At 39.7% G+C, this 14076-nt stretch overlaps 1 protein-coding gene across 3 annotated transcripts in view; it reads right to left on the reverse strand.

Annotated features, from left to right (window-relative positions):
• LOC135550520 (androgen receptor-like) overlaps window positions 1–13848 on the reverse strand; it is a 46459-nt gene extending 32611 nt beyond the window's left edge. For 2 of the 3 annotated variants that reach the window (XM_064981427.1, XM_064981426.1), the window contains exons 1-2: window positions 11688–13848; window positions 1215–1366 (exon numbers count right to left, since the gene is read on the reverse strand). In XM_064981427.1, coding sequence (XP_064837499.1) covers window positions 1215–1366; window positions 11688–13114 — 1579 coding nt within the window. In that variant the 5' untranslated portion in view covers window positions 13115–13848. The remainder of the gene's footprint in view (window positions 1–1214; window positions 1367–11687) is intronic. The other variant, XM_064981428.1, reaches the window with a different exon arrangement.
• Window positions 13849–14076: the final 228 nt, after the last annotated feature.

A 14076-nucleotide genomic window follows, 5' to 3' on the forward strand; every position in this document is an offset into this window, starting at 1 on the left:
AAACGTTTTTGGGAGATAAGATAGATCATTGGGGATCATTCAATATTCCCTTTCTTTTGTTGTTCAGTGAAATCATCCCATGTGAAGAATCAACTCATTTAATTAAAGTTCAATTCGTAACTAAATTGTGTTTTTTTTTATTTCTATTGGAAGGATTTAATAATTTGCAAATATGTCTACTTATGATAAGGTAAAAGGTTTATGTTTCTGTCTCCATATGATATGGTAAATATATCCAATGCATAAAACATCTACAATTAAATGGTATTCATATGAATTTGCATATATTTCCATTAATTCCCATATATTCCCACTGAAAGTTTCCACCTCTGAATATTCCCCAAAATGTGCAACCCTAGTAATGATCATGCTATTTAATCAGCTTCTTAATATGCCACACCTGTCAGGTGGATGGATTATTTTGGCAATGGAGAAATGCTCACTAGAAGGGATGTAAACAAATTTGTGCACAAAATTTTAGAGAAATAAGCTTTTTGTGCATATGGAACATTTTCTGGGATCTTTTATTTCAGCCCATGGAACATGTTGCGTTCATATTTTTGTTCAGTGTAGTTTACATGTTGTCAACAATCTAAGCCAACCCTGTCTGTTTTACGCCATAGTTGCACAAACGTCGGTTTTGTTGCTAAACAACTAACCCTTTTATGCGCTGGGAGTTTCTGGTGATTGTTTTTTATTGATCTGTGTCAGATCTTATAGAAACTATGTTAGGTGCGTGACTGTAATTGCTATTTGAAGTGGGAAATGTAGCATACCTATGTCAGGGCAGATATCTGGATATTCGATTAGCTGTGCCCATCCCTGCTCATAATCATGAGCTTTTACTCAGAAACAGGATTTCATATGTCATATGACTCACAGGTTGATTCACTGAAAAAATGTAATGACTTTCCATATGAGGATTTCCCAGATGGTTAGATGAGGATGAATGTAACTTCTGGCAATTTTGTAAAAAATGTACATAGATTGGTTTTGACATATTCCAAATAAACCATGTCAATACTATGGGTATTGTCCTTTGAAATACATAGAGATTAAGAACTTTTTTTCTTATGGCATCATTATATCTAATACATTATTTCCAAAAAGCATGAGAGGTGGATCTGGTTTATGGATCCCATTTCCACCATTGATGCTCTGCTCTTTCTCCTGTGTGGAGAGGTGCAATGGCATATTACTTTATCAAGTCTTACCTTCTGCAGCTCTCTTGAAGAACACTTTGCAGCTGCCACAGGTTAGCGCTCCATAGTGGCAGCCAGATGCTTCATCTGCACAGATCAGACAGGTCCTCTGGGGCGGGAAGAAGAACTCCATGGGGAACATGTGGTCTCTGCCACCCTCAAACCTTTAGGAACATATTAAAGGCTTTTAGAAACATCACAAACAAACAGTACATAATTACTCTGCAGCATCCTTCAATAAGCACATGTGTTCCTATTACCCTCTGCCTCTCTCTTTTGCCACTACATACACTCTGATAAGTTGTGTCCTGACATTTTAACAGAAGTGACCATAACCTAATGCTTGAGGCCGGTCATGTTTCCTTCAGGGGTGAAACCATTGAGAATGGACTAATGGAATATTCAAATTAATCAAAACTACAATAGTGTAACAGCAGAGCTTGATTGTCATGATATGACAAATTGACAAGCACGGAACAATTGCTAACATTATGAAAGGCACGTCGCTTAAGCAAGTTGTTATTTTGCTCAAAAAAAATAAACATTGTGATTTACACCAACTATACAAAACACATACATTCCATGACATAGATTGACTAGATGAATACAGGTGAAAGCTATGATCCCCTATTTATGTCACTTGCTAAATCCACTTCAATCAGTGTAGATGAAGGGGAGGAGACAGGTTAAAGAAGGATTTTAAGCCTTGAGACAATTGAGACCTGGATTGAATATGTGTGCCATTCAGAGGGTGAATGGACAAAACTAAATATTTAAGCGCCTTTGAACTGGGTATGGTAGTAGGTGCCAAGTGCACCGGTTTGATTGATTCACTCTCAACAGTTTCTCATGTGTATCAAGAATGGTCCACCACCCAAAGGACATCCAGCCAACTTGACACAACTGTGGGAAGCATTGGAGTCAACATGGGCCAGCATCCCTATGGAACGCTTTGACACCTTGTAAAGTCCATGCCAACAAATTGAGGCTGTTCCGAGGGCAACAGGGGGGAGGGGTGCAACTCAATATTAGGAAGGTGTTCCTAATGTTTGGTATCTTAGTGTATACACCGCTGACACTTAACACCCCACACAAAAGCTGAAATTCAATTTGGACCATGGTCCCTGATCAAAATTAAACGTGATTGCCTCTGGCTGGCATTCTATACGACTCCTCACATTGAGGCCTTATGTGCAATACTACTGCCATCAAGTGTATACCCTATTTGTGTGGTTCTTTATAATTAGTGAAAAGTTCATTTGATTCACAGATCCAGATTATTTAAGCATTTTCACTTTTCTCCCTCAGATTCACAGTTTCTGAGTGAGATCCTCATCGGGTGAACCAGACTGGGTAAGAATGTATCTGATTTCGAATCAGAGCTGGGCAGAGTGTGTGATGACTTGAGAGTGTGGGAAAGGTGGGAACAGCAGTGCCAGGGCCAAGGGGGGCAAGAGGGGTGCTCTACTGCAGCTGTCAGCACAGGAAGAGATTGGACAGTGTGTACAGACATAACTATACCTCAATGACGTATAGCGTTAGCTGTCAAGGCTCTATGTAAAAAACACAAGGACAAAGCTTATAACCAAGCAGCAAAACAGTCCTCTCTACAGTATCAGCAGTAGGCTAAATGCCCACTGGCTCTTGGTCAGAATCTAGAGCCAGAAAAGCCAGCTGTTAGAGAATAAAGCACAAAGCTCAGTTTCAGTGCCTTAATATGATGAGTATAATTCTGTTCTGATGACCTGGTCTGATGTTACTGGGAGATTGAAGTAATTCAGTGTTTCCCATATATTCACTAAGCAGCAGTGCACCACTAAATTGTTCCTAAAGCCAGACAGGAAGTATGTAGAAAAGATAATTAAACTATATATTTTAAAATAATATAATCTTTGAGAACTAGAAATCACCCAAATAAAGCTAGACACTAAGGGAGAATTGAACATCCTAAAAATAATGTATTTGAGAGTATTTTTTGTCATGGCTGGATTACTGACGGGGCACACAGGGCACATGCCCAGGGGGTCCCGATTGGTTTTGTTATACTATTTGAGCATAAGAACACAGAATTAGCCACATCAAAACGCATGGGATTGCATGACATTTGTTTTCCTGGAAATTAGCCACACACACACCCCTTCCATGATCAGACAAAACTAGGGGAAATACTTGTTAATTAATCCATAGATATTGAGAGTGACTGATCTGGTTAATCATAAAATCAGTAATAAATGTAGGTACTTCAAATGTGTGATGAAATTATTAATGTAATCAATGCAAGGATATAAATGTTACTCTATGCTGCTCTTATCCATTTTAGCTATAAACCTTTAAGGAAATAATTGGAATTGTTGGAAATCCAAAATGAGGATATGTGATGATGATAATACTTCTGAACATTATACCGTTGATGGCATATCCTGTGGATGTCAACATGGCGTAAGAATATGAATGTAAACTGGGGCATGGCATGGCAATGCAAGGGGGGAAACGGAAAAGGTTAGAAAAGTGGAATTCCTTTCACTGGTTCTGACTATTTTGACAACACAGAAAAATCTCCACATATAAATTGTATTATTAAAATCATTGAGGATAACAAACAAAAAGTCCAACTTTTATATTGTATTCCTTCAGAAATTACTGTTCACTCTGTCACAGACCTGCCATGTACCCACATAATTTTGCAGATATTCTTTGTACCCACCCCATCTAACCCAGACATCTAACATTTCCCCCGATGAAATGTAGCCTAAGTGAATGACTACTCAACATGAGCAAAATAAGCTATTCTGTATTTTATGTAAGCTTATTGGAGTAGAGGAGGGCTGATATGAAGAATGTAGCCCATAAGCCAATTGGAGCTAATGTAATAGCCATATGGTTTGTAAGTTCCAGATCTGATATAAATCTTGCATCATAACACTTAGACATTTCAGACTGTGGAATCCAGATAATACACTGTGAGTGGTGTGTGGCTGACATATGAATCGTCATTAGCACAGCACTTGCATGCTTAAGGTGCAATTTGGAGAGTAATTTAGAATCTCAGGTAAATTCACCATGAGTGGATCGGATGGTTAGGTCATCAACATCAGCAGTGGCCTACTGAGCATTAGTGCATCCAGCCCTTTGTTCTCAAAAAGAGCACACGTGCGCACATGCCTTCTAAGTCAGTGGCATATACACTGAGTATACCAAACATTAGGAACACCTTCCTAATATTTAGTTGCACCCCCCATTTTGCCCTCAGAACAGCCTCAATTCGTCTGGGCATGGACTCTACAAGGTGTCAAAAGCGTTGTTGACTCCAATGCTTCCCACAGTTGTGTCAAGTTAACTGGATGTCCTTTGGGTGGTGGACCATTCTTGATACACATGGCAAACTGTTGAGCATGAAAAACCCATTAGCGTTGCAGTTCTTGACACAAACCGGTGTGCCTGACACCTACTACCATACCCCGTTCAAAGGCGCTTAAATCTTTTGTCTTGACTGGCACACTTACTCAATCCATGTCTCAATTGTCTCAAGGCTTAAAAATCCTTCTTCTTTAACCTATCTCCTCCCCTTCATCTATATTGATTGAAGTGGATTTAACAAGTGACATAAATAAGGGATCATAGCTTAACCTGGACTCACCTGGTCAGTCTATGTCATGGAAAGAACAGGTGTTGTAGTTATTTTTCAATGTAACTACAAACTCAAACCCTCACCCTGAAATGTTAAGTAAATATGGTCAATGTAATGTGGTGGTAACTATTTGTACTGTTATTTTAAACCTGAAACTTACAGTGTAAAGAACTATATCGCCTGTGTGATATTGGGTGGAAACATGGTTGGCTGCTATAATGTGGAAAATGTAGAACAACTTCATCTTCATTAATAGTGAAAAATATGCAAATAGGCATGGTGATGACAGCTAAAGGTAAGTAGTAGCCCAAAAATACAAGTGTTAGGTGCCAGTGACTGCTGAGTAAGGCAACAATCTATTTTCACACCAAATAGAGCATAATTGCTGCAACAGAAATGGACAACTTAATTGACCCTTTGCCTAACAAGCCTTTTTGAGGTCTATCTTGTTTTTCAACACTTCCATGTTCCTATTTACTCACTGTACTGACCTTTTTGGAACTACAGTATCTGTTCTCATTTGAGAATATACATTATATATATTATTACTGGCCAAATTTAACATTTACAGTGCATATAGAAAGTCTATATTTTTTTTTACTTTTTTCCACATTTTGTTGTGTTACAAAGTGAGATTGAAATAGATTAAATTGTAATTTTTGTGTCATTGATCCACACAAAATACTCCATAATGTCAAAGTGAAAAAATAATTATACAAATAAATAACTACCATATAGTCCCTGAATAAGTATTCATCCCCTTTGTTGAGGCAAGCCTAAAAGAGTTCAGAAGTCAAATTTGGCTTATCAAATGATATTGTTATATATCAAGTTAAATTGAATGACGTCCCCTTCCTCTGTTCCACATACTGTACCTAAAATATCTGTAAGGTCCCTCAGTCAAGTATTGAATTTCACGCACAGATTAAACTAAAAGACCAGGGAGCTTTTTAAAGCCTCATAAAGAAGGACAGTGATTGATAGATGGGTAAAATTAACACATCAGACATTGAATATCTCTTTATGCATGGTCAAGTAAAAAAAATGTATATGGATGGGCGATGTATCAAACCACCCAGACACATCAGAGAGGCAGTCTTCCTTCTGAACTGAGCTAAAGAACAGCAAGGAAACGGCTTAGGGATGTCACTATGAGGCCATTGGTGATTTTAAAACAGCGACAGAGTTCAATGGCTGTGATGGGTGGATCAACAACATTGTCGTGACTCCACAATAATGGCCTAAATGACAGAGTGAAAAGACGAACACAAATATACAGAATAAAAATTCCAAGACATGCATATGTATGCAACAAGGTACTAAACTAATATTGCAACAAACACGGCAAAGAAATACACTTTTTGGCTTAAATGCAATGCCTTATGTTTGGGGCAAATCCAACAACACATCACAGCATGGTGGTGGCTCCATCATGGGAATGGTATGCTTGACATCTGCAAAGACTGGGGAGTTTTTCAGGATAAAAAGAAACGGGCTGGAGCTAAGTACAGGCAAAATCCGAGAGGAATCCTAACCTGATTCAGCACGACAACACCGTTTCCCCTCAGGAGATTGAAAAGACTTGGCATGAGTCCCCAGATTCTCAAAAAGTTCTACAGCTGCACTGTCGAGAGCATCCTGACCGGTTGCATCACTGCCTGGTATGGCAACTGCTCAGCATCTGACCATAAGGCGCTATAGAGGGTAATGCATATGGCCCAGTACATCACTGGGGCCAAGCTTCCTGACATCCAGGACCTATATACTTGGCGTTGTCAGAGGAAGGCCCAAAAATTGTCAAAGACTCCAGTCACCAAAGTCATAGACTGACCCCCAAGCCATAAGACTGCTGAACAACTAATCAAAATGGCCAACCGGATGGCCAACCAGACTGAAAGTTTGATTTGATAATAACCTACAACACAAAGCTAAATCGACACTGGAGTTGCTTATCAAAAAGGGAGTGAATGTTCCTGAGTGGCCAGTTTAGACTTAAATCTGCTTGAAAATGTATTGCAAGACTTGTAAATTACAGTCTAGTCATTATCCCCAAAACCCTGACAGAGCTTGAAAAATTGGGAAAAGAATAATGGGCAAATATTGCACAATATGGGTATGCAAAGCTCTAATGTGACTTACTGATGAAGACTCAAAGCTGTAATCAAGGTATATTAGTGTTTATTTTTTAATGAATCTTAAACAAATTTTTGTACGTTTCTTCCACTGACATTAGTATATGTTGTGTAGAACGTTGACAAAAAAATAACAATTAAATCTATTTTAATCCTACTTGTACTTGTAAAAAATGTGAAGAAATCCAAGAGGGGTGTGGACTTTCTATAGGCACTGTACACTTTACCCTCTGTACCATCTATGTAACGTGGTTGGTGAAACACTACTTGACCAAAAGTATGTGGACACCTGCTCGTGGAACATCTCATTTCAAAATGATGGGCATTAATATGGAGTTGGTCACCCCTTTGCAGCTATAACAGCCTCCACACTTCTGGGAAGGCTTTCTAATAGATGTTGGAACATTACTGCGGGGACCTGATTCCATTTAGCCACAAGAGCATTAGTGAAGTCGGGGCACTGATGTTTGGCGACTAGGCCTGGCTCACAGTCGACATTCCAATTCGTCCCAAAGGTGTTCAATGGGGTTGAGGTCAGGGCTTTTTGCAAGCCAGTCAAGTTCTTCCACACCGATCTCGACAAATCATTTCTGTATGGACCTCGCTTTGTGCACGGGGGCATTGTCATGCTGAAACAGGAAAGGGCCTTCCCCAAACTGTTGCCACAAAGTTGGAAGCATAGAATCATCTAGAAGGTCATTGTATGCTGTAGCATTAAGATTTCGCATCACTGAAACTGAGGGGTCTAGCCCGAACCATGAAAAACAGCCTCAGACCATTATTCCTCCTCCACCAAACTTTACAGTTGGCACTGGGGCAGGTAGCATTCTCCTGGCATCCGCTAAACACAGATTCGGACTTCCAGATGGTGAAGTGTGATTCATCACTCCAGAGAACATGTTTCCACAGCTCCGGGGAACTTTACGCCACTCTAGCCGATGCTTGGCATTGCGCATGGTGATCTTGGGCTTGTGTGAGGCTGCTCGGCAATGGAAACCCATTAAATGAAGCTCCCGATGAACAGTTCTTGTGCTGACCGTGCTTCCAGAGGCAGTTTGTAGCTCGTTAATGAGTGTTGCAACTGAGGACAGAGTTTTTTTTTACGCGCTACGCGCTTCAGCACTCGGTGGTCCCATTCTGTGAGTTTGTGTGGACTACCACTTTGCGGATGAACCGCTGTTGCTCCTAGACGTTTCCACTTCACAATAACAACTTTTACATTTGACTGGGGCAGATCCAGCAGGGCAGAAACTTGACAAACTGACTTGTTGGAATGTGGCATCCTATGATGATGACAAGTTGAAAGTCACTGAGCTTTTCAGTAAGGCCATTCTACTGCCAATGTTTGTCTATGGAGATTGCATGGCTATGTGCTCGATTTTATACACCTGTCAGCAATGGGTGTGACTGAAATAGCTGAATCCACTAATTTTAAGGGGTGTCCATATACTTTTGTAAATATAGTGTAGTTCCAGTCTATTAAAATAATATATACCCTTGGATCATACAGTACATTGCTTATAAAACCATCCAACCGAGGAAGCTATTACAATGGGGAAAGGGGGATACCAAGTCAGTTGCGCAACTGAATGCATTCAACCGAAATGCGTCTTCTGCATTTAACCCAACCCCTCTGAATCAGAAAGATGCGGGAGCTGCCATAATTGACATCACTGGCGCCCGGGCAGCACTTGTTGTTGGGGGTTAACTGCCTCACTCTTGGACAGAATGGCAGATTTTCACATCTTCCCGGCCTGGTGATTCAAACCAGCGCGCATTCGGTTACTGGCCCAACGCTCTTAACCGCTAGGCTACCTGCCGCCCGCACACAAGAACATCATGTGTAATTGAAAATACAAGGTCTGGTTGTACCTTCACAGTAACAAGCTGGCTATATTTCTAGGAACGTATACACACAATGTACACCAGAAGGGGGGGAGGGGGGTATTGTTTATATGGACAAAAATACCACTCTTAAAAGCACTCAATGTGATGTACTAGGTCTATGTTTGGTTGAATTGTAGTTACTGCTGTTATACTGCAGCTCAGAACAATGTAAGTGTCAATGCCACACTGTGAAGCATTTTCTGACAGAGACAATACTATTTTGTCTATGGGGGGTAATTCAATAAACAATGAAATTCACATGGGAACTCAAGCTAGGGATGAGTTATAATGGGCCTATTAGACCATGTTAAAATGTATAGAGATGAGCTCTCCAAGAGAGACAAAGGGATTCTAAAATAAGGCCATGTGTATGAATAATGTTGGGCTGCTGTCAAACGGACAGTAAAGTACATCACCATAGTTACCTTATATAGAACTATCTCTATCTCATGACATTAATCAAAGTAGTCCTAAATGTACATATTTGTGACAATGTGGAAATGAGAAATACATGCAAACCTGCAAATCTGATGCTATTGCTACCCATTACAATACATGCAATTGTTTGATTATAATTTCAATACCACTTCAATATCTTAGAAACATCTTGTAAATGCAAGTAGCAAATTAGAAAACTACAGGGCAAAAATTAATCAACAAGTAAGGGCACCAAAGATGCACTATTATCCTGAAATTAGAGAAATAATTCTCCCTTTAACAGATATTATAGAGATGCTTCTTTGTCTTCTGGTTGAACATAATTGCTGTATTGCTGAGTTTCAAGTTGCAGACAGAGACATGTCTCTCAACCCACATCTAAAAATGATGTCTTAATATCTTCATGATCATTTCTCATGCTTAAAAATGGCACATACAATTAGTATTTTACTTTAACAAGCTTTACAGAAGGATTGGATGTGTCCAACTGTATTATTATGTGATCACTGTATATTGTGTAATCACATTTGAACCCCAAATCAGTCGGATTTAGAGAAAGATTTCTCACAGGGCAGGAAGGAAGAAATTTGTTTGAGAAATTTCCTGAATATAAATTAATAGAGGTCCGCGTCTCATGTGATCATGTTAGTAAACAGTTTATACTGTAAACATGATTTTATAGCATTTGTTGTTCTGAATATATAGGAGTTGAGAACATCGGTAGCTATTTTTGGAGTGAAATTAAAAACATTGTGACTGGACCGATAACAGATTCTCCCTCCATTCAGTGTTAGGGAATGTGATGTCTAGTGTGTAAGATAAGAAAGTCTGTTCATTGAATTGTTACTGACCCTTACAAGTCAATCTTCACAGAGCATCTAGTCTGTATATAATGTCTTCCTCATACTCTGTAGGCTACCTGATAAGTTCTTGAAACATTACATTTCCCCTTTAAAGTTGAGATTGATTTTACTACCTCTCTGGGCAGATTTCTGAGCACATACAGTACTGTTGAATGAAAATTATGTACACCATATAGATTACATTGTACAGTTACAGCTCTCATTTAGCAACCTTTCCTCAGAAATAAAGAGCAGAAAGTTAAATGAATGTGTCAACCTCCAGGTGAGAGCAACAAGAATATTTAGCAACATTTGCTCAGATATTTGCTCAAAAATTAGCTCAGAAAGGAAGTAAAAATGTTTGTTTTCTGGTCATTTGAGATTCCTGCTTCTCAAACTTCAACAATATGCAAAACCAGATATTGAATAGTAAAAACTGGGATTCTAGTATTGCACAATGATCCTGATCACGGAACTTCAGACCATGCTTGGTCCAATAAGGGCTCTCTTTCACGTCATTTTATCCATCCTACTACAACTACACCAAGCATCAAACCACTGTGAGTAACACATTAAGACAACTAGCATTTGCTCAAGGACCGTACTCAGTGTAATATTGACACTACAAATGCAATGCTTGCTTTGCAGAGATTTTGCATGATATTAGTTGCACATTCTACATGCAGGTTGACCAAATTTATGTTGGAAACAGTTCGTTTTCAAAGTAGCCTAACAAATGTATTATATTACTGTTGAGAACTGTTCCATGGATCGGTACACAACAAATACTTAAATCATGTGGCTTTGTGTCCAATTAAATCAGAGGACAAAGATATACACACACAACATAATTTACATAAGTTCTAATGAAGCCTAGAACGTCCTGTTTAAAAAGCAAAACAGACAAGCACTCTGGGCATACACTATTCAGAGCTTATAACTATAGATGCTCAAAGTAGGCTACAAAGTAGGCTGATAACATCTTTATTTGCTGTAATGACAATGAGCAAGTGCCTAACAAATTACCTTGTTTGCATTGTCTGCAAAGTCCCTGAGAGAAAGACATCTGACTGGAGTGTGATCAGGAAGATATGGAGGTGGAACTTTGCAATTCCTCTATGTTTAAAAAATCTGAACTGGTAAAATGTGGTCTTTTTTCTGTTCCTTCAACACCATTCACAGCTATCCTTTTCAGAATCAATAGTGGTCTAACTCATATGTTACTACTGATGTCATTGTTACTACTGATGTACATTCATGAAGATAATACAATACAGCACTATATAATTTGCAATATAACCATTTGACAATGGGGTCGTTGATTTTGTTTTTGATCAAATACATCATAAATATAACAGTAGTCTACTATAGAGTAAGTACATTGTGATAGTCTGTTGGAAGAGGGAATGAAGAATTATGCAGCCCATAACATTATAAACATGACAGGTGAAAGATTGCTTTGTTACACTGCATTTAAACATGTAGGTTAATTACCCCTTAATAAGGGCACTGTAATGTAAAGTGTTTGTGAATTTGTGAGTTTTAATAACCTTCTTACCTGGCATCTGTGTAAGAGACATCCAGCCAGTCACCGACCTCATTCTTTAAGTACGGGGAGTTGGGATAGGGCATCCTCCCTAGCATCCCGCCCGGGTACCACTGCTCAGAAGTTGGCCGCTCTCTGCGCACCAGACCACCACCCCGCTCATATTCATAAGGGTTACAAATGAACCCGGAGTCTGGTCCCGCACTGTATGGATTCATACCCTGCCTCTGTCCATATTGTGTGTTGTCATTGTCATTATACCCATTGTACTGAGAGCCCCATGACGTTCCGGCAGGTTCATTACTAATGGCCTCATATTTTATCTTGACACTGTACTGTTGTTGTAAGTAGTCAGCATATTTGTCCTCCATTGTTTCTCCAGTTTCACAGACATGAGTTGGGATGACATGAGACGAGATTCTGTCTGGGTCAGTTTGACTGAAGTGTGCCAAGTGTGCTGGCAACAGTGGGTCAAAATGACAAGATGCAGAGCGTGCTCTTGTACTCAGAGAATTCTCTGTTTCTTTTGAAGTCGGGTCATCACTCTTTTCATTCAGTCTAAATTCCTGTTCACCTGTGGATGGATGTCTGGAGCTAAGGTGCTCCATGGTCGCCACTTCTTCTGTAAGGTCATTTGCTGGGGAACTTTTAAACATCTCAACTCGTGTATCACTTTGTAGTGGCCTGGCATTGCGCTCACTAGGGCATTTGTATTCTGTAATGGAGACGTTTTCTTCAGCTCCAGAACAATTCAATAGAGGCACCTGAAACAAATAGTTGCCTTGACTTTGGTCATTTGCACTGGATGGTGCGTAATTAGGTCCCAGGTCATTCATCTCATTCAAGTCCATGGTCAATCCCAGCGACACAGAGACAGCGTTGCAGAGCTCCCTCGCCGTTTCTGATATGGTTGTGCAGGCAGAATTGGAACAACTGTTCGCCACACGGGCGTAACTGTTAGGACTTAACTCCACTCCGTGATGGGGCACAGCTGGTTGACAGCACTGTTGTTTAGTGTTGCAGGCTAACGGTCCAGGACGACCGGATCCGTATCCATTCGCGTTTGGATAGTCTAATTCGTTCACAGAGGAAAACCCGGTTTTGTTTCCTGTTGAGCTTTTGGCAAAATGGATACGTCTTGCATCCGATTCGAGTGTCCTGGAAAAACTAATGCTGTCATCTTCCCTCACTTCAATGTCAGAATTGCGAGCCGTCCCTGACGATATTTCTTTTCGGGGTGATTGCCGGTTAGTTTGGCGCATCTCCCAGGGGTGTTTATTCTGCATGAAACTGTACGAACTAGAAAAGTCCAAGGTTTCGGTGACAGTAGTGTTACTAGGCAGTGTAGCTTTCACGTTGTGGAAAACGTTTTGGAAAGGTCCGCGAAAAACTATGTTTGGGGAGTCACAAACTCCTCCTAATCCAACTGGAATCTCCATAGTCCAAAAAAAGGCGTTTACGCTGATAGGCCGTCAGAGTTGAAAAAATGTTTAAGAAAACGGAATTGATCAAGTAGGCCACATTAATAAGAATTTAAAGCCATAGCCCTATTCCAGTTAACAAAACAATGAGGCAATAATTAGACTGAGCCTAAAAAAAAATAGGAGGATTGCCCTATTGCGTAATTGAACAGTTTTTTTGTCAGAAGTTTGTAGCCTAAACCACACGCTATTTACCCAGTTTATATAAAAACGTTTATGAAAACGAATATTTCGTTATTTCATGAATAAAACATTTGATTCACATTTTGCTCACGGATCCATACATTTTGACATATAGCCAGCAGAAATATCCTTCATGACAGATTTGCGCTCACCATTCATGAAGGCGAAAATGAAACTGCCTGAAGTGATGAGTTCTGTCGATGGACTATAATCGTGTTTTTTCTTCCTCTTGAGAGTGCAATGGTAAAAATTGTCTGTGTCCAATATGGCAAATGCGTTGCCGGAGAGAAGCGCTGCCTGTTTCACCTATGAAACTCCTCCAGTTGGCCTATCCTAAAGTTTAATATTCATTTAAAGGTTATAGCCTACAAACGAGTGAAGCACCTACAAAAGTTATCAAACAACTGAACACCCCGATAGAACAGTTGAATGCTTGGTTTTAAGAATGTTTGGTTTGCTGCAAATTTGTGTATGGACGAAGTTCGCTTCCAAAGTCCTTGAGTTCCTTTTTGCCGTCAGCCTTTGAGTTTGGCAACATTCCCTAGTGACGAAATAATACATTCCTTGGATTAAGGCCAGTAGGCATACATAGAGTCATTCAAAATATATCGATAGAAGTAGTCTAGACAGTCAATGTGAATATTAAATATGAAAATCATGCAATTACTTACTTTAGATACGGTTGAAATCGGGACCAACCCACAGTAGCCTATAACAAAAAGGTTAGAGTTGGCTGA

Source organism: Oncorhynchus masou, chromosome 12 (assembly GCF_036934945.1).
Source record: "Oncorhynchus masou masou isolate Uvic2021 chromosome 12, UVic_Omas_1.1, whole genome shotgun sequence".
NCBI lineage: Eukaryota > Metazoa > Chordata > Actinopteri > Salmoniformes > Salmonidae > Oncorhynchus > Oncorhynchus masou.